This window comes from Trachurus japonicus, chromosome 14 (assembly GCF_045865225.1).
Source record: "Trachurus japonicus isolate A0001 chromosome 14, Traja_1.0".
NCBI lineage: Eukaryota > Metazoa > Chordata > Actinopteri > Carangiformes > Carangidae > Trachurus > Trachurus japonicus.
Genome location: NC_140920.1, coordinates 24,973,879 through 24,992,978, shown reverse-complemented (window position 1 = coordinate 24,992,978; position 19,100 = coordinate 24,973,879). Strand labels below are relative to the sequence as shown.

General features: G+C 41.8%; 1 protein-coding gene across 1 annotated transcript in view; it reads right to left on the bottom strand.

The window, feature by feature from the left end:
• The window catches only part of trpc4a (transient receptor potential cation channel, subfamily C, member 4a), a 34,606-nt gene that overhangs the window by 2,390 nt on the left and 13,116 nt on the right, over nucleotides 1-19,100 (bottom strand). Inside the window, exons 3-14 of the mRNA XM_085798528.1 lie at nucleotides 18,190-18,408; nucleotides 13,888-14,028; nucleotides 12,707-12,883; nucleotides 11,442-11,642; nucleotides 4,364-4,709; nucleotides 2,778-2,917; nucleotides 2,491-2,691; nucleotides 2,278-2,399; nucleotides 1,821-2,016; nucleotides 1,504-1,698; nucleotides 957-998; nucleotides 367-456 (exon numbers count right to left, since the gene is read on the bottom strand). Coding sequence (XP_085654654.1) covers nucleotides 367-456; nucleotides 957-998; nucleotides 1,504-1,698; nucleotides 1,821-2,016; nucleotides 2,278-2,399; nucleotides 2,491-2,691; nucleotides 2,778-2,917; nucleotides 4,364-4,709; nucleotides 11,442-11,642; nucleotides 12,707-12,883; nucleotides 13,888-14,028; nucleotides 18,190-18,408 — 2,070 coding nt within the window. The remainder of the gene's footprint in view (nucleotides 1-366; nucleotides 457-956; nucleotides 999-1,503; nucleotides 1,699-1,820; nucleotides 2,017-2,277; nucleotides 2,400-2,490; nucleotides 2,692-2,777; nucleotides 2,918-4,363; nucleotides 4,710-11,441; nucleotides 11,643-12,706; nucleotides 12,884-13,887; nucleotides 14,029-18,189; nucleotides 18,409-19,100) is intronic.

Genomic DNA, 19,100 nt, shown 5'->3' with positions numbered 1-19,100 from the left:
ACATTAACATGGCAAACAGATGGATTTTTTTTTACTTGCCTAATATTCACTCTCCTTTTGGCCTCCACCATCTCTCAATGGAAAAATCGAACTTTTTAAAGCAGCTTAAATTGTCTGTCTGACATTTGGAGCCACATAAATTTAATCTTTTAGAGTTTTTATTTTATTTTATTTTATTTTTGCTGTAGAAAAAAAAAACACTGTCGCTACGTCTTGGGTTGAGTTCTAATGCTTTGTGAAAACCTCTACACGTGCTCCCAGTGAAGAGGCTAAGGGCTACCTACAGTATGTGATCTATTAGTAATGTAGAAACATTGATTGTACTGGCTTTATGTCTGCTCTTTCCCTGTAGAACCTGAGCCCTACCTTGAAGTTCTCCTCCGTTAAGCCCTCCTCTGTCTTGGCGTCTCTGATCATGGCAGCAACATAACGTTTCACCAAGTTCCTCAGAACCTCCTACAAGAGTTAAAATAAGTGTCACTTCAATACAAAGGTTGCAGTCAGTCAGTTGGGAAAAAATACGACAAATATAAACATACAAAAAAGAAAAAATCATTTTATGCTACAACTCCTATAGCACTAGAATAACCCCCTGCAGAAGATGACAAATAGAAAACCCTCTGCACAGAATGATAATGAACCTCCTACAGTGTAATTGTTGGGGCTATTGTACATTGTAGAGACATCGCTTTACGATTCTATTGACAGATTGAAATGGAAAGTGGAGGAAGACCATTGAAGAGCAGAATGCGTGATAATACACAAACACTGACATGTTCACACACACACACACACACACACGCACACACACACACACACACACACACACACACACACACACACACACACACACACACACACACACACACACACACACACACACACACACACACACACACACACACACAGTGGCAAAGGATGGTTTCACAACTTGCTGTGACAGACACTTCATGTACCTGATACTGATGGTTTATCCTCAGATTCTCTGCTGCTCGCCTCTGCACAGATGTTGAATGTGAGAGTTGCAGATGAGAGAAAAACAAACACATATTTAAATTTTCTTAGAAAACCCAAAACCCTCGCTTGGCTGCGTCTTCAACATATGGCATATGGAGAAGCAAAGAATTATTATATCACTGAGGAATATACTGTATTTGTTTTTTGTTAGTCAATTATTCTGTTATGTCTTTTAAAATTTCATGTTTTATCTTGCCATCAGTTTTTAAGTGAGAGAGGTTTAATTTACCATCATATAAAATAAAGAAAAGCAGAAAGCACGACACTTAAACAGTGATATTTGCTGGATTAGTTACTTATCAATCTTTTCAAAATAAGAGCATGTAATGCTGGAATATAGTTATTTATGTCTGGTTGAAAAAATAACAACAATTCTTCCAATTTGGATTACAGAAACACAATGTTTCAGTAGATAACAAATCCTTTCCCAACAGATCAGACCGTTTTTTTCTTGTATGTGTGTAAAGTGTTTCACACCCGACTTACTCCGAGAGAGCCAAAGGTTTCAGGGCGCTTGGAGCCTGTCCTCTTGCACACTTGTCTCCTAATCCAACATATGAGGTACCAGAATAATTTGGGGCTGGGGATGATGTTGAAGGGGGGCGGCAGAGTGGCCCCTTCCTCAAAGTAACTCATCCACAGCTTTGTCCTGGCAAACTTCCACTCGATGTCGGCATGATCCTAAAAAGTAAGAGTGGGGCACATTGGAAAAGCATGTTTGTGTTGCATCATCTTTTCCACACACACACACACACACACACATACAGCTTTTATGTTTGCAGTGTGTTTGTTTCTCAGCTCACAGCGATGTGCTGGTAGGAGTTGTTCATCATGGCGATGAGCATGTTGAGGAGCACCACCAGTGAGATGATGTTGTATGTGCCGAACATGGTGGCACCGATGAACTCAGTGAACTGGTGGTCCGCATCCACGTTGGTGACGTACAGGCTGATCAGACCAAAGATTGACCAGAAGAGGGACTGCAGGGTCTCAAACAGTCTGCAAGGGAGAAACACGTGTTTATCAGATCAACATGATCTGATGTCACTGATTTTGTATGAAGCCAGTTCCTCCTTGTGTTCATGCAATTCTGTGGAAACATCAGAATCTCTTAGCAACTGAAAACCTTTTTCATGGGTTTTCACAGATTTTGAAACCATTAACAGCAACACACTGAGACACACAGCTCTCTCTGTCTTTGCCACACTATTTCACAACATCACACACATGACATGTCATGCTCAAGCAGCTTTCACTCACGTGGAGAAAGCGTTGTTCTGCTCCACGCAGCGGATGCCTTTGCACTTTCCCTTCTCATCTGAAGCCTTGGTCTCGTAGTAGAAGTAGAGCTGATTCAGCCCGTTAGCGAAGGCCAGCAGGACCTGGGGAAAGACAGCGTGGGCAAAGTCTTATTTACCACCTTGCACTGCGTGTTTACATCGCTGCAGGTGTGCAAACATCTGTGTTATTTACCAAGCAGTAGATGAAGAGGAACTTGAGGATGTCCAGCAGCATTCTCCCAAGAGAGATCTGCAGCGGGCCCAGGTGGGAGTTGGCCGTGAACAGCGAGATCAGGCGCAGAGAACTGAAAATGTTTGCTATGGCAAACACTGCCTCCGCTACCAGAGTCGGGTGCCACATTTCCCACTGGTTCCTTGGTTTACTGCCACTGTACTGAACGGGGAGAAGAAGCAGGAACAGATGAAGAGAGAACACACAGCACATGATAAGTCTGCTGCTATACACTGAAAAGTGCTTACCTTGGTGTAGGCTACAATCTTGAGGGATATGGTGGCCAGGTATAGAGAGTTCATCACAAAGTCCATCAGGTTCCACCAGTCATGGACATAGTCTTGGAAACCACCATCCCACATTTGTTTAATCTCTGCCCAGATGAATCCTAAAAATACAGAGATTGTCTGATCAGCTGTTTGTTAAATAACCCTGGACGGTGCTTGTTTCTGGAAGGCACCAGTTCAAATTGTCTAGTTATTTTTGGGCATCCAGAGGGTTCAGTAAATCTGCTCATTTTCTACATAGACAACCTTCACTGAGTGGGAGTCAGAGCGCTTCAAGGTTGAGTGGGAGTAAAACTCTCCTGACTGAATCAGCACTACAAAACATCACAGACTGCCTTAGAAAGTATCTGCCTATTTTATTAACAAGAGTAAGAGTCTGCAGCTCTGCGACGCTGAGTTTAGCCACTGCTAAAGTCAGCCGAGTGATAAAGCTTTACATGCTGATGTCTAGTGGGTGTAATATAATAGGTTTGCAATGATCTTCATGGGCATTCGCACTAAACTCAAGTGTGACATTTCAGGCAGTGGACCAGTGGTTCCATTAGCTTCCATTAGGAAGGTGTGGACTTCTGTAGTGGGATGGATGACAGTGCAGACTCAAGTTCAGAGGTAAAGTCACAGTTTGCACTTGTAACTTCTGAATCAAACAGTGATGGAAGTTTTAATGCTAAGTTTGTCATAGTTTTATGTTTTGTGTCTCAACCATAGGCTGTATAAAGCATGGACGTAGCACTTGTGACGTCACCCATTGGTTTGGGGGAGTGTTTTGTGATCCTACTACGGGCATTTGAACTGCGCCATCTTGGATTTTAGTGGGAGTCTACTTTCCATATTTGGAGGAGATGTGGGGGTTAGCCGGCTGAGAACCCGTCCACTGAACTCAAAGCAACCAGCTAACAGCCGGTAACTGCCTGCGAACCTGTCACTCAACGTAACCAAGCCCCAATTTATGTATGAATTTTAAGCCTAAACAACACTAAAACGGTTGTGGTGCAACCCCCCCCAGTTGTGGTGTTTTTGGTAGAGACCAAAAACAAAAAATGTACCAAGCTGTAAATATGTTTTTTTAAGCTGTAAAGTCTGCTATTTTAACATGGGGGTCAATGGAGAATGGCTCACTTCTGGTCCCAGCCCCCTGTGGCAGCTGAAGAACTGCAGTTTTTTTGAAGGCGGAAGTGGTATTCACTTGTTGAACCCACAACTCCCCCCTTGGTCTCAACACATTTTTTTTTTTTTTTACAAATACAAATCTTTTTTTCACATGCACAAACCTGAATTTCTCATGTGGAGTTACAGTATTTGAAAACAAACTCTGGAATTGTTTGTGAACATCACTTTGCAAGCAATGGAAATTCTTCTAAATTTCTGCATCATCTTCATCTTATTGTAGTTTTGGATCCATTTACTGCACCACACTTGTGGTAAAACATGATCTGTTATGAATGAAGCTTGGGAAACCTTAATAAAAGAGCGTTACGTTGAACATCTCTTCCTGTTTTAATAGTTTTATTTCCGAACACGAGGACATCCACCCACTCTCTACTCACCCAGCACCCAGGGCAGGATCATCCACTCCACAGTGGTGGGTGCGGGGCCCTGCCTGTCCTGCCGGTCCTGCTCCGTGGTGACGATGTGCTGGGAGGCCAGGAGCAGCAAGAAGAGAAAGGTCAGGTAGGACGCGGTGTGGCAGATGAACTTGATGAAGGGCTTCCGGATGAAGAGGCCGTAGCGACTCTTTGGAGCGATGAGGTAGCAGACAGCAAACACCGGGTAGAGGAGGCCGATGAAGACGCAGGTGAAAAACTTCCCCGCCCAGTGCCGCCGCCTCCAGCCGGGGAACTCATCATACCATCGCGATGCCAACAGCTGCTGGCAGTTTGGCTGGGCCACAAACTTCAAGAGACAAAAAAAGAAGAAGGGAGGGAGGGAGAGTTGTTCTGTTCATGCGTTTGATCTACAGAGATAAGAAGAACCTCTCATACACTAATCTGAGGCTTGATTGCAACATGTAAACCTGCTGGGAGTCAGCATCTTCAGCCGGAGGCCATTAGACAGACCATAATACCCCAATGACCGCCTGCCAGAATTAGCACCTGCAGCAAGTTCCACTTCAGAGCAGACAAGTAGACGAGTAGGAAGTGTTATAGGTGTGAAAAACTGAGGCTTAATCAAGCATGCACATGGATTTATTATCAGAGGGAATCAGGTAATGGAAAGAAAAGGAAGCATCAAGGCCAGAGGGAAGGAATCCACGTGTTGTTCATAAACTAGAGGATCATGTTTTTAGATGACCACATCGCATTTTTTGGTTGATTTTTTTTCAGATAATAAAACAGAACTGAGATGTCTGAGTACGATCGGAGCCTCGTCCAAAGCAGACAATATTTTGTCTACAGCAGACAATACTTTGACTCATTTCTTACCCATGACTGGAACATAAAGCAACATGTGGGAAATATTTTGTGTCCCTTTCTGTTGTTTGGCTCGTTTGATGTTTTGTGTTCTTGGGGGATCGATACCTTATGTGACTGTTAAGTGGAGAAAAAAGATAACATGGGAAACTTTGTGTAAGTTGAAGCTGCAGTCCTCAAGTACCAAGTACAGCTTTTAAAGTAATCAGCTAAAACGTCTACAACAAAACTGCAGCTGTGCTGTGAACCCGTCTCAGCCAGTTGAACTGAGGCTACGTCTGCAGCCTGGTGATCGTCCAAAGGCATCGGAGTTACACTGTCTCTAAAAACGAAGAAAAAGAAAACACATCTCATGCTGTGATGGTATAAACAAATGTAAACGCATACACATGCAGACACACACACGCACATGAGATATCATGTTGAGACTCTCTATCAGAGTCAAAGTGTTGACCGGCGCTGGTGGGTGCCAATTCACCAACTCTGCAGCCTTGTTACCATGGGAACCAGAGATCCCTATATGCATTGGGGTCTGGAGAGGAATGGCTCATATTTCCATGCTTCAACTACATTATTACCACAAAACTTGAGAGGAAATGCAGGGAGTGAATACAGGGGGTGCATTTCATGGATGAGTAGAGGTGAGGAGGAATAACTTCTCTATTCCCAGATGAGGGAAGAGGGGAGAGAGAGAGAGAGAGAGAGAGAGAGAGAGAGAGAGAGAGAGAGAGAGAGAGAGATAATATTGGATGATCAGTGATAAAGCCTCATTTCTTGACACATTCTGATGATGGAAGAATAAAGAGGAGACGGGAGAAAAAGACCCTGCTGATTTCCCTTTTTCATCTGACTCCTTTGAGCATGAGCCTTATTATAGAGAAATTGGCTAAGCTCATTAAGTTTCACCCAAAGTCTGGAGCAGACCCCTGGGTGGTGGAGAACTCTTACAATGAAGCATTTTCTCCTGGAAATTCTTTTTAAAAATTTAATAATTTAATAGGAAAAAACAAGCCACTGTTTTAAATTCAGCAGAAGTTATAGATAGACTTGCTCTGTCTATTAATAGAAAGCTCTGACATCTGTTCTGGACTTTTGAATGCAGGAAGTGAGCATCAATAAACAAGACACTTCATTGTTAGTTACCACCTGTCAGAACAATACTTCTGACTAATAACAGTAAACAAGAGGCACTGGAGCTGCCTCATGTCGTTCCCTAATCAGCATGCATTAAAAAGTGACTGTTATGCTAATGAGGTCACAAATTAATGTAATTAATGCTGTAATTAGGAAGTGTATCCATGCTAATACACTTGTCTAAAATCTAATCAGATTAACAACTTTAAAGAGGAAATCTGTTGTTTCACCAAGGGCTTTTTTTTGTTTTTATTTTGTTCACACTAAATTTATTTTGCAGAGACATAATAGAATTTAATGAGTTTGGTAAAAAAAAAAAAAAGAAATGGAGCAAGGTCTAACAAGTGTGAGAGAGAAAAAAAAACATCTGAAGGGATAAATCGCTGGGATTAATTATTTCATTCAATATTTAATTTAATCCTAACTTCCATGCATTATACTAAATACTTTCATATCCTAAAAGCAATCTCACAATCCTTTGTACTTGAGGAGGAAGTCCAAACCCTGACACACGGTGCCCTGACTTCCTTCCTTCCTGTGCTCAGCAGTGCTAACGGGCCGTATTTGCCTGAAGTGGCTCACTCACACAACTCCAACAGAAACTCTCCAGGTACCAAGTCCAGCTGACTGTCCAAAAATAAAAAATAAAAATGCCAGGTAAGTGTTTCTCAGTGAGTCGACTGCAGCTCTGTGATGACAAGTTCTCCTGCAGCTTTACCAACATAAAAAGCTCTCCTCCTCCACTTTCACAGACTCACACTGACAAGCACCCACCCTCTCAGCTGGTTATACTGTGGTGGTTGTTTTGCTTTGGAGAGAATTGAAACACAAGTGGACATGAGATCCATAGTTTAGTCCAAGTTCCCAACATATATCTGATATTATATTCACTCTTCTTGTAGTCAAATCATCTATCTGATCAGCTTTGCTTGCATGGACTCTCAGCTGGTGAGGATATGGGTTTTAAATGCGGAGGAGTTCACAATGTGTAAATGCATGATTTACTTGGTTAATATATGGGGTTGTTGGTGCATATAAAAAGATCCAAATATCATCAAAACATCTGTAGATGAATCTCCAGATGAAAAACAGGATTTGTGAATTGACCCATACACGGATGAGCTCATCAGTCTGTCTGTCACCTTTAAGACAGCTGAACAGGTGTCAAACAGGGTGTTGATGGACTTAACATGACACAGCCGACACAGTGCAACCATGAAAGCTGGTGCTGAGAATGTCCACATAAGAACATGTCCCTGAACAAACGTAGATCTATAATATAATCTAGTTTATTTGAAACAGATCAGATCTGTTAGAAGTTAGGTGTGACATTATTACACCTAAAGCTGTGTGGATATTTCCCTAAAACATTTGAGAGCTGAGCATTGGCGAACGCTGGAGACTCACTCGTGCAGACAGATATACGTTGCAGTGAAACAGAGTGAATTGAGAGCTAATGGTCCTTCACTACACAACACTTAAGCCTGTTAGTGCAATTTCCTCTGCCTTCAATGGAGACATTAAAAACATGAAATATTGAATTGCAGTTTTTATGAGATATCACAAGGGGGCAACGTCACGCTACAGCATGTAAAATTGATAGGTTTCCCTTAGCGCCGCTAAGAAATTCAAATATTAAAGAGACAGTCTGCTTGTTCTCTCCTCAACGTAGTCACCTACCTTTTTTTTGCAAGTGCATGAGTAAAACGAGGGTAATCCACTGCTGGGACCCTGAGGGTGGTAGAGGAGATAATCGGCACTTTAATGTGTATGTGTTACTGATCGTATTTATCTGATTTGACATCCCGCTGCATCAAAGCACAGAGTTCTCTGTTAGCTAAGCTCTTTAGATGAGAGGCCTGTGGAGATTTCTCCTCAGACCAGTCTAAATTGCCTTTATAAAACCCCAGGAGCACAGTAGCAGCAAAGCTGGAAAACACACACAGATGCAAGGATAAGCCTAAAAGAGACACACACACACTACATGTTAAAGAGGGTTAAGAGGAGAAACGGGTTAAGAGGAGAAACGGGTTAAGAGGAGAAACGTACGGCAGTTTGTTCAGTTGAAGGTCAAAAACAGGAGTCCGCTGATAGAAACGATGCGAAAAATAAAATAAATATCACACAATCACAGGAGCTCCACTGATCAAACTGTATTGAAAATAATAACTGCTCACAGTCAAACCAGCCTTTTCAGTGCAACTAAGTGTCCACTTATCCCTCAATACCTTACAAAGAGAAGGGGGGGTGTCTGGCTTAAAGATCATCTGTCACGAGGCACAAAGCAATCCTATAACTACCTCTATGTACGTCCAATTACACGAGGCAGATGCCATTTTCCTCCTCTCAGGAGACAGCTGTGGACAGTGTCTCAGTGGGTTTAACATCTTTCACTGTTAACTCTCATTTAAATGTGGAACAAGCCACAATTTCATGTTAAATTTCTCCAAATCTAAAAGAAGAAAAGAGCCTAAAATGTAGAATATTTTCTCATTTGGTTGCATTTATAGAAACCTGCCTATGCTAGTCTGCTCTGTGTAGCACTGATCACCTCTAGATGGATCATTTTACTTCCACTGCAGTAAAATTACCCAGATTTTTTTTTTTTTTTTTTGTCGAAATCAACTCCTCCCAAGTGTTTGGAGATGAGTGTCTGAGTGTTGAAACATGACAGAACTCGTCAGGCTGCTTCACAAGAACCAGAGAAATGTCACTTGATTGTAGCACGTACTTGAGGCTAATCCGGAAGCAGACGAAGATGGTTTATAAAGCATTTACTTCGATGGCAGATCATTTCTCTTCTTCTTTTTGTTTGGAAAATAGGACTTTACAGACTCAATTACAGAGAGCAATGACTTTATATGAGAGAGATTTTTACATCAGTCACACTGCAGCCCTGTCTCAATAAATTCTCAGTGACAGCAGAATAACTTTACCTTGAAATGACTGCTAACCACCGTAAGTAGCTGGGAGATTCATCATTTGAAAAGGGCAGCTGGGTGGATTGTTAGTGTTACCATCCTCCGTCAAAGTCACGGTGCGATCGAAGGGTGTTATAGATAGGAAGCGGAGAGAGGAGAAGGGCATTCTGGGATATCACCTGCACAATTTAAACTCCCCTGGGGAGAGAAAAAATGCAGCAGGGCAGCTGTGGCGAAGAAGAAGAGAAGGAGTGTTTGTTTACTGCCATCGACAGAGAGGTTGTGTGAGACGACAGGGGTCTGTCCATCATCGTGTCCACCTGTGCACTTGTATTACTCCCAGTTGTCCTTTTGTGGCTCGACATCATCATCCGCCAACCTGTGTCTCCATGCGCAACAGTTGGATGGATGAAGGAAGGAGAAACTGCAGCGTCACAAAAATCGACCAGACAGAGCTGCTGGGCGTAAAGTGTCTGCCTCCTTGTTTCTGCTTTACCTTCATATAGTGTGGAGCAGTTGTGTGGCGTAAGGTCTATTTAACCCCCGTTTCAGCTTGCCTGACGAAGCCTTAAGCCATCCCATAACTTAGCAAGTCAATTAAATCCAGGCCTCCCACGTTCTCTGTTAAACCCAGAAAAACATAACTCACGCCTCAGTTAGAGGATTTCCCTGGCAACAATTCTCCCTCCATGCACAGAACTAAAACCTGTAAAAGGAAAATATATGGCAAACTAATGTAAAGTGGTGGCAGATTAAAAAGAAATAAAAAGTAGAAAAGTAGATACATTACCTAAAACACTTCTATTACTTTTTCTATCATAGTTATATTCATCATATAATTGCCACATTGGCTGAGTTCACCACTTGACTTTAAAGTAGGAAAATGCTCTAAAACTCAGAGACTCATCTCTATTATTATATATGGTGGAGACAGTTTTTATAGCAGGAGCCCACATTTGATGATATACTTCTCAGGAATTAAAATGTACCTTTTGAATTAGCTTATTTGCATACTAATTGGTCATGGCTCTACCCACTGGGAAGGTCTTCATCACATCCCAGAAACAAAAGCATGCATTCAGCAGACTGTAAAACTGCATATTGTGTTTGGACTTATCAGGTTTGTACCATTAGCCTTGTAATTATTCATATATGTGCTTAAGGTCTCACAGAACTTGCTGAATTAAACAGCATGATTTACTTGCAAGGAAACGGAAACCGGGTTTTGAAACTAATAAATGCTTAATACCACATGTTTTCCCCATGCAGTAAAAACAGATGCACTAGTGCACATGTTTTGCAATAAACATCAATAACCCTTATAGATCATGTATGATGAAATGGATGCACCCCATGGAGAAATTCCTACAACAGGTTGTCGTCTTTTTAAAAAAAAATGTATCACAGACGGAGCTTGAGGCGAATGAATGATCATCATTTCATGCACCCACCTAACATGTTATTTTAAGGTGGCAAATATCCCAAATCCAGAGCTGCAGCACCAGTGTTAATATTGAGTCTAGCATTAGCTTGCAGCTGTAACACTTTGGTAATGGAATTCAAGCTTCCTATCTGTCATCTGTGCGATCTGCCAAAGGGAACAGATAAAAATCCTACCCAAAGCAGCATCTGGCAACATCAAAAAAAGAACCTGATGCTGATCTAATGTCATTACACTTGGTTCATATTGGCTGGCAGTGACACCTATGAGAAGGATTGGCTTGGGGGGGAACAAAAACTTGGCAGTCCTCCGCAGGCAACACACAGTGAATGTTGCCTCGGGCATCTGGCACTGAAATCTAACAAAAAGCTGTACGGTGGATAATGTTGGAAACAATACAAAATAAAAACAAAAAGAGACCACTGGAATAGAAAAGGATGAATCTCTTTTATATATCACAATTTAATAATAATTAAACTGTGATGATGCTGTTATTTCTGACACTCCCTGTCCTGCGTAGGTGAAAGAGGATGCAGCCTGAGAGAGTTTCTGTTTTGTCCTTCACAGACCACTGCATGCACATGTTTTAATCCTCGATGTAATGGCTGGGTAGGTATAAAATTAACTGCAGATTTTAATCTATAGCTAAAGTAACAGGAAAGCCTGATTCATGATCAGGATAACAGTGCATAGACTAATATGTATGCACCGTGCTTACCTCTTTCTGGTGGTACTTGATGGCTAGTTTGAGTCTTGCCAGGTCGCTGTTGCCCTCCTCATCCAGTAAATTGATATCGTCTCTGTAGTTGAGGATCATCTCCAGCTCCCTGGAACTCCTTGTCTGGTCTAGGAGGTCCTTGGCAAACTGCTTACACTGTTGAGACAGCTCCTCATACTCTGATTTGAACTCGTTCTCCACCTGAAAGACACGGGTAGGGTGTATTCAGAGTACAGGTAGTCGAAATGAAAATCAATACAGAACGGGAAATCTCATCTCGAGTACAGGTACATGGAGAAAACAGTGTTTCTAAATCAGACTTCGCCTCTGGATATTTTGTGTTGATGTTTTTTTTCAAACTTCTTTACAGTGTCTAGCATCTCTATAAATAATGGTTTGAGGAACTTTTTGTTTTGTATTCCAGAGGAGTAAGTTGTTTCATCTAATCAGCCATACTGGAAGGAGCGCATCCATGTCGTTTCTCCACAAACCAGTCGAGCAACAGCTCGTTATAGCATCACACTGACCTTGATGTTCGACCTGAATCTACAGAACTGACACATTCTTTCACAATAGTCACAATCACATTCAAGAGACCGAAAACAGTTTTGTGAGGTCTCAGTCATCATTGACCTTTGTCAGAAAATTGGGATGAGTTTGTCCTTGAATCCCAGAGAATCCTCGAAGGGATTCCCTCAAAGCCTCTCTGGATGTGGGACAACCTGAAAACAAAATGCCTCCGGCTCTGGTTTTGCTCTGCAGTGTTATCTGGAGAGCTTCTATTATCAGAGTTAATTAGCTACTCAGCTTTACACAGAATTTCAAATAATAAACCTTGGGTTTTATATTATTCTAGCTGGACATATCACACAGGCAATAGCTGAGCCTGGGCTGTATTTTCTCTCTGTTCTGCCTTAAATCAAATTACATTCAGCAAGAGAGCCAATGTTTAAAGTAATGATTTATATTAATGATTGTCTAATAAATTGGCACAGCACTGAATGTAACATAGTGGTAATATGAACGAGCACTAAGAAGGTAATTACAAATTCTCTCAGTCGCTTTGATGCAACTCAAACACAAGAAACTTCATTCTCTTTATACTGTACAGCTCTCAGAACTATTCCCACACACATTTATAATATCATATATAAATAGTTGTGAGATTGACGTTATCTAATATGTGAGTGACTGAGACAAACTGTAATAGTCGATACAGCTCATATTCCTGTTCTGTTCTTTAATATCAAATCACTCATCCTCACCTTGCTGAGCTCCTGCAGCTCCCAGCTGAGCCTGAAGGCGGTGAGGAAGGGGTCCTCGCTGGACAGCGCAATTAGTGAGGGGCTCGACAGCGCTCTGTAGATGTTGAGGCGAGAGCGCGAGTGCCGCAGGCTGTCCACGTCTGAGCTCGACACACACTCCACACAGTTACAGCGCACCTGCAACACCCAACCGAGCACGGAAGCATTTTAATGAAGCCCTCTTCTGTGGAGTAGAGCAATGAATGTCCAATATCCAGCCAAGTACAGGAGGTTGACTGGGTTTGTTATTAAATATAGTCTGATATACAAAATGGACATATTTATGTCAAATCTCTTACAAGTTGTATCATGAATAATTTGTGATTTATGATTTTTGTCACTACCCTCTCATATTAGTTTATTTTTAAAAGGAGCCATACTCCACACTTTTCTGGTGTTTGAAATATAAGAAGATATATTTATGGTTTTGAGTTCCAAAAACACTTCTGAATACAGTATCTATTCTTATTGATCAACTGTTTTCTGGGTGATTAAAGCAGAAGTAAGCGGAATGTTTGTGTTAATATAAGTCTTAAATAGTTATATCTTCCGACAGCAATCACTTACATAGAGTGTTTGGTCTGAAACACGGGTCTGTCAGTCACTCTGCTCTGCTGTAAGCCGAGGAGAAAACTTTCCTTGTATCCTACAACCTTTATCCAATGAGGAGAGAGAACGGCATAAAGGGGCGGTCCTCTCTGTGTGTGCAGCCAAGGGATGCGCGTGAATGTGGTGACGTAGGGACGAGGGCGGGGACTGCTAACTCCATCGGCTGACAAGAAGTTAGACAAAACCACCGGATCACTTACTTCTGCTTTAACAAATAATTAATAAAATATACAGTAGATTTAAGGGAAACATAATTAAGCAAATCTTGCATAGTTAGATGGTGGATCTATGGGTGGGTTTTGGGGCATGACTGAGGGGAATATCTGCTTCACTGTGACATAACAAAATGTTACAGAAATCCTGCTGACCACAATTTCTGAATGGGATGGAATAGGGGATAGGAATGGATGTGCATTGCACAATCCAGCTGCACACAAGACTTCTGTTTATTTGCTGAAAAGCTTCTTGACATTTTGGAGGTATGAGCATTTTATGTACAAACCAAATATTGCACCACAAATTGGTTTACCCACCTCGTGTGGCTGCGGCATGGACACGCCTTTCTGCACCAGGAGCTTGATAATTTCATAGTTGTTGGTGTGTGCGGCGAGTATGATGGGAGTGATGTCAGGGGTGAAGTCAGAGAACTGCTTGTCCAGTAAGATCGGGGGGACCTGTCAGGAGAGAGGAAGAGAGCAAAGGCTTTTAGCAGACCCACCTGTAGTAAATGAAGCTCTCTACACCATTTGGCCTTGGGTTTATGCAATACTGTATATTGCCAATTAATCAAAATTGGGGTCTCATTTCCCTGCTGTTTAGATGACATGCTTAGAAGTAACTGGTTTTATTAAACTTAAACTTATTAAACTAAAAAATCCTCTCTTCACCTGAAGTGTAAAAGGTCTTTACTATTAAGCAGGAAAAAAGAAACTGGTCAAATACCAGCAGGAAATTAGAAAAGCTGTGGACAAAATGCTGTTCCTATCAAGACTGCTGTAAAGGGTACAGTCCATAGCGTAGTCAAAAGCATCAGTATTTCATTTCAGGGGGAATCATTATGCTCAGAAAGAAACTCGTTCTACCTAACCCTCTTATCACTGACTCTAGCTAAGCTCTTTTGCTATTCCCATGTCATTCAGTGGGAATACACGGCCGCGGGCTGCAGAGGAGTGAGCCAGACCTTTTCGCTTCTTTTAATTGAAAGCCTATTATCTGATTCAGTGGTGGGAGTGCACAGGAGAGAGAGAGAGAGGGGATGGTTAGAGACCAGTTGAAGGATAAACATGCGATAGGTAAGGGTCTATTTAACAAGCAGATGCTAGGGAGCAGATAGGAATAAAGGGCTCTGATTCTAGCGAGACAGCTTATCAGAAGTAACGTTAAAAGACATGAGTGTACAGTAGGAGCGAGAAAGAGTAGAGAGTAGATCCTCTTCACACTGTCACTGCACAACCAGGGAAGCTGAGAAAAGGATGCAGCAGTGAACAGATATTGCAAAGTAAATACTGTAAGGTGGAGGAAATCTTCATTTACAGTATGCCCCTGGTAGTTTATAACTGACTGATCAACAGACCATATACAGGCACGGCTAAGGTCCCCTGTTCAGGCTTGGGCAAGGTGGACTAAATAATAATATATGTATATCACAATAAGCATATATGTCCATGTATATTCCAATCCCAATTTAATCATTTGATGCATAATATAAGACCATCAACTTCCATCCATCCATCCATCCATCCAATCTGAGCCCAGCCACCCGGCAGAGGAAACTAATTTCAGTCTCTTGTATCAGCGATCCCATTCTTTCAGTCACTACCTGAGGATCATGGCCACAGGTGAGGGTCAGAACAAAGTCTGCTAAATCCAAAGCTTTTCCTTCTGGCCTCTGCCCCCACAACGGCCTCTACTGTATTCTACTGCTGACATGCATCAACCGGCACCCACCAACCAATTAAAACATGTTTGTCTATTAGTGGTTTCTAATGGAACAATTTTAGAAAACAACAACAGCAAATTAGTACTTAACTTTTACTGCATCCCATGTGGAACAAGTTGCACTACATGGAGTACATTGTGTATACATGAGTAGATGTGATGTATCCCCTACACCGTGCCCTTACAAAGTTAAATGATCTAATCTATTCATGGACGTATAACAGATTTGAATGCATCACGTTTTAGACCAAACCTGAGATTCACTGTTCTGTAGGTTGTTTTTTAAAGTGATTTCGACTTCTCTCCAAATAAGAAATACGTATGAAGAATTGTTATCCAGGGGACTAGCTCATTTTCTCACAAATATTTCATCCTCTACTGTATATTGCACCCTAAAGTAATTTTATAATGTTGATATTAGTTAGTTGCACAGTTTGCTCTCATTAAACAGAGTGCAGCAGTATCTCTAAAAAAGGTGCCGCAGAGCAATGTCTGAGAGCAGTCTTATTTCGCAGAGGAGGGTGATCTAATAAGCTCTATACTCCGTTCTCCACGTGGGAGGAGGAGGGATATCAAATAGTCTACATCAAACAGCCTTGGCCTGAGCCCATGCATGGAGCGGGAGGAGTGCAGGCTGCTGGATGTGAGGTTAGGACCAAAAGAGGCGAAATTATAGCCCACTTGTCCGTGTGATGCATGTTTCGTTATCATATTGATTAAAAATGCAACATTAGCATCTGCTGGGAGTTGGACTTCACAGTGCGTGCCTCTGCTTTGTTTTCACTGTGCTCTTTTTTATTATTTATTTATTTTTAAAGCCTCCCCGCTGCTTTTCACCACACAACATCACAAACCTGTAGACAAAGCCGGGATAAAATGCTGAACGTATTTTTTGTTTTTGAATGACACTGTGGAAAATAAGCTTGAGTCTTTGTTGATTCACTGGAGGCACGATAATGCCGACTTACACCGTGCTCTGTAGGAGGAGGAGGGATTCCCTTACATAACTACTGTATCTGCATGTGCACATGTGTATGTAGGTTGCACGGTAACCCAGAAACAATGAGCAAGAAGTGGACTAAGCAGAGACTGACAAGGAAAACATAAACAACAAAACACAAAAGCACCCAAGGGCCCTTTTAATTGAGAGACAAACTGAGCTAGAGCCAACGACAGATGCATATCTGTACTCAGAGGATAACACATGAAGAGGTTTAAAGCGCTGATATCAGAGGCGCTACTCGGTGGAAAACAAATACGTCGCAACACACTTGCGAGATTATTGTGAACACATCATTCAGACAGCACGCAGAAACAGGAGAAAGACAAATACACACAATTCCAGCAAAGCATAAAATGAATCTCCTTATTAATAAATCTCATACAGGCGGCTGATAGTGGCAACAGATAGAATGCATTTCCTCCCCGACAGCCTTTTAATATAATCAATGAGTTTCTCTCAGGGAGTGATCTATTTTCACAATCTACTCGTGTGATGGGAGGAGGCCCTATCTTACCAAGACATTAAGGTAAAGAGGAAATACAGCAGCTGATAGATGTCACAGCTGAGCGGTTTGGACTGGACATTTTTGGCCTGTGTATCTCAGTCCACTGCCCTAACATCCATTTAACAAACCAGTCCTGGCTGTCTCTCCTGCTTGCTCTCTCTTTGACTCCTTAATGTGCTCTTCCCTGTCCCCTTCATTTTTACCTCACTCTTTCACTTTATTTTATCAAAGCCCAGAAAGCAGCGAGACACAACAGGAGGAGCAATAACATCTCTCCAACAGTTCATCGACGGAGCCAGAGACATTTGCTCCTTCGTGGTTTACGGTGCGTTACTGATGATAAGAGGAAGATGAGGAAAGCACGAAGCATGCACATGTGTTTGTGTGTGTGTGTGTGTGTGTCTCAGTGCACACTGTACATGTGTGGCAGGAACTAGTAAATGAAAAGCGGGGAGCAATCAGTGCAAAAGAGTACCAATCTGAAATTAATTAGACTATTTGTTTCTGATTACAGTAATTAAAGCAATAAAACAGGCAGTTCTCATCAAGAGGAGGATGAGGTTTGTTTATGAACGGCAGCGTTGCATTCAGAAACTAATCTAAATCCTTTCAAAAAAAAAAATAAAGTAGAAATATGAAAACTCTCCAACTTGGGACAATATAGGCTACATCACATTTTCTCTTGGTGAACATACTCATTATATCTGTTTTTCTAAGACCTGTTCCTTTTTTCCCCAAAAAGAGAGGAGGGCTTATGAAGAAGGCTTTTTTCAAGTGTCAGCTTTTGTTCTTGCCAACAATGCAGGGTCAATTATTTTAGTTGGTATAAAAAAGCTAGAGGCAGCTGCATTCAGATTGTAAGCTACACAATGGGCACCAGTGTTTTACTGGCTGACTGCAAACTATCATTCAGTCAGATTTGTAATTCCTCCTGTGATTTGGCATCTTGTTGTTTAGACTTAGAGCAGGAACATTTCTGGCCTCTTTGATCCGATTTCTAGGGCGCTTGAAGTTATTCATTTAGTTACATAAACGATTGTTTTATGATAAACAATGCATGTTGTGTGGGTTGTGCATCTGTGCGCTGTCATATTCTGCAATATAAAATGAGGTTATTATGCTTTTTTTTTACAAACAATACTGGTCCCTTCAGTGTATCTCATCAAATAAAAAATACTGAGATGTTGAAACACGATGATAAAAGGAATGTCTTTCTTCTAGAATAAAAAGTAAATGTCACCACTTCTCGTCTCGCTCCCAGTCTTCCTCCTGCCTTGTCAGCACCTGATTCCCCGTGCACCGGCGCGCTCCAGCCTCATGAATAAGGCGCTCTTAATTTAAAGGCACTCCCCCCCGCCTGCTCCCACCCCCTCGCCCTCTCCCCCTCACCTGCATGCCGCCGCTGGGTTTCTTGTGATTGAGCAGCAGCTCCACCGCTCCCACCACTTCCTTGCGGATGGCGTGCAGCAGGGCATCGCCGATGTAGACGCTGAAGCTCAGCAAGAGCTCGATGATTTCGAGGTTCTCGTTCTCGATGGCGATCAGCAGGGCCGTGCGGCCGAGGGGGTCGATGCAGTTGATGTTGATCTTGAAGTAGATCTCTGCTTCCTGAAGAAATAAGGTTGTGATGGAAACGCTGTTGTTTTAAGAGCTACACTGGGATTTGGTTCAAGAGAATATCATTGATTCAAAATAAAAGACAAAAAAACACCCACTGACACACAGTACACATTGATTTCTAAAGGAAACTCATCAGATCCTCCAAATGTAACAGAGGAGCTCAAAGAAAATTGATTTCCACTCACTTTGTTTGCAAGACTTTTTCATTTAACTTAACAATTCAAATGTGTCAATTGGTGCAGCAAGGGAGTGTTGCTGCATGTTGTACAAGTTGTATAATGCCAGAGTCAGAACTGTTGAGGGTGAAGACTACAAGTTTGTTAATTGTTAAATAAATCTTTGTCTTCATCTTGTCTTCTCTGCTTGAGGTTAGCAGTTCAAGAGGTTAGCCACTAGTAGCATAACACACCTAAATCTTGAACTGAACCCCTTAGTAGTTGTAACTGGTATGGGCCTAACCTTTTGTAATATGATATCTTCTTATTGAACTATTCATTGTGCATTTAGTTGTGTTAGGCAATGAAAAGCAGAATCATTGTTGTGCTCATTTAAGTAGCAGTTGTTGATGTTGGCCACATCTGGTTTAGTGGGAAAAGTGTCCTCTTCAGTTGTTAATAGAAAAAAAACAGTAAGGACGCAATGATTATCCTGTCTTTCTATATGGATGAGCTAAGCATGCA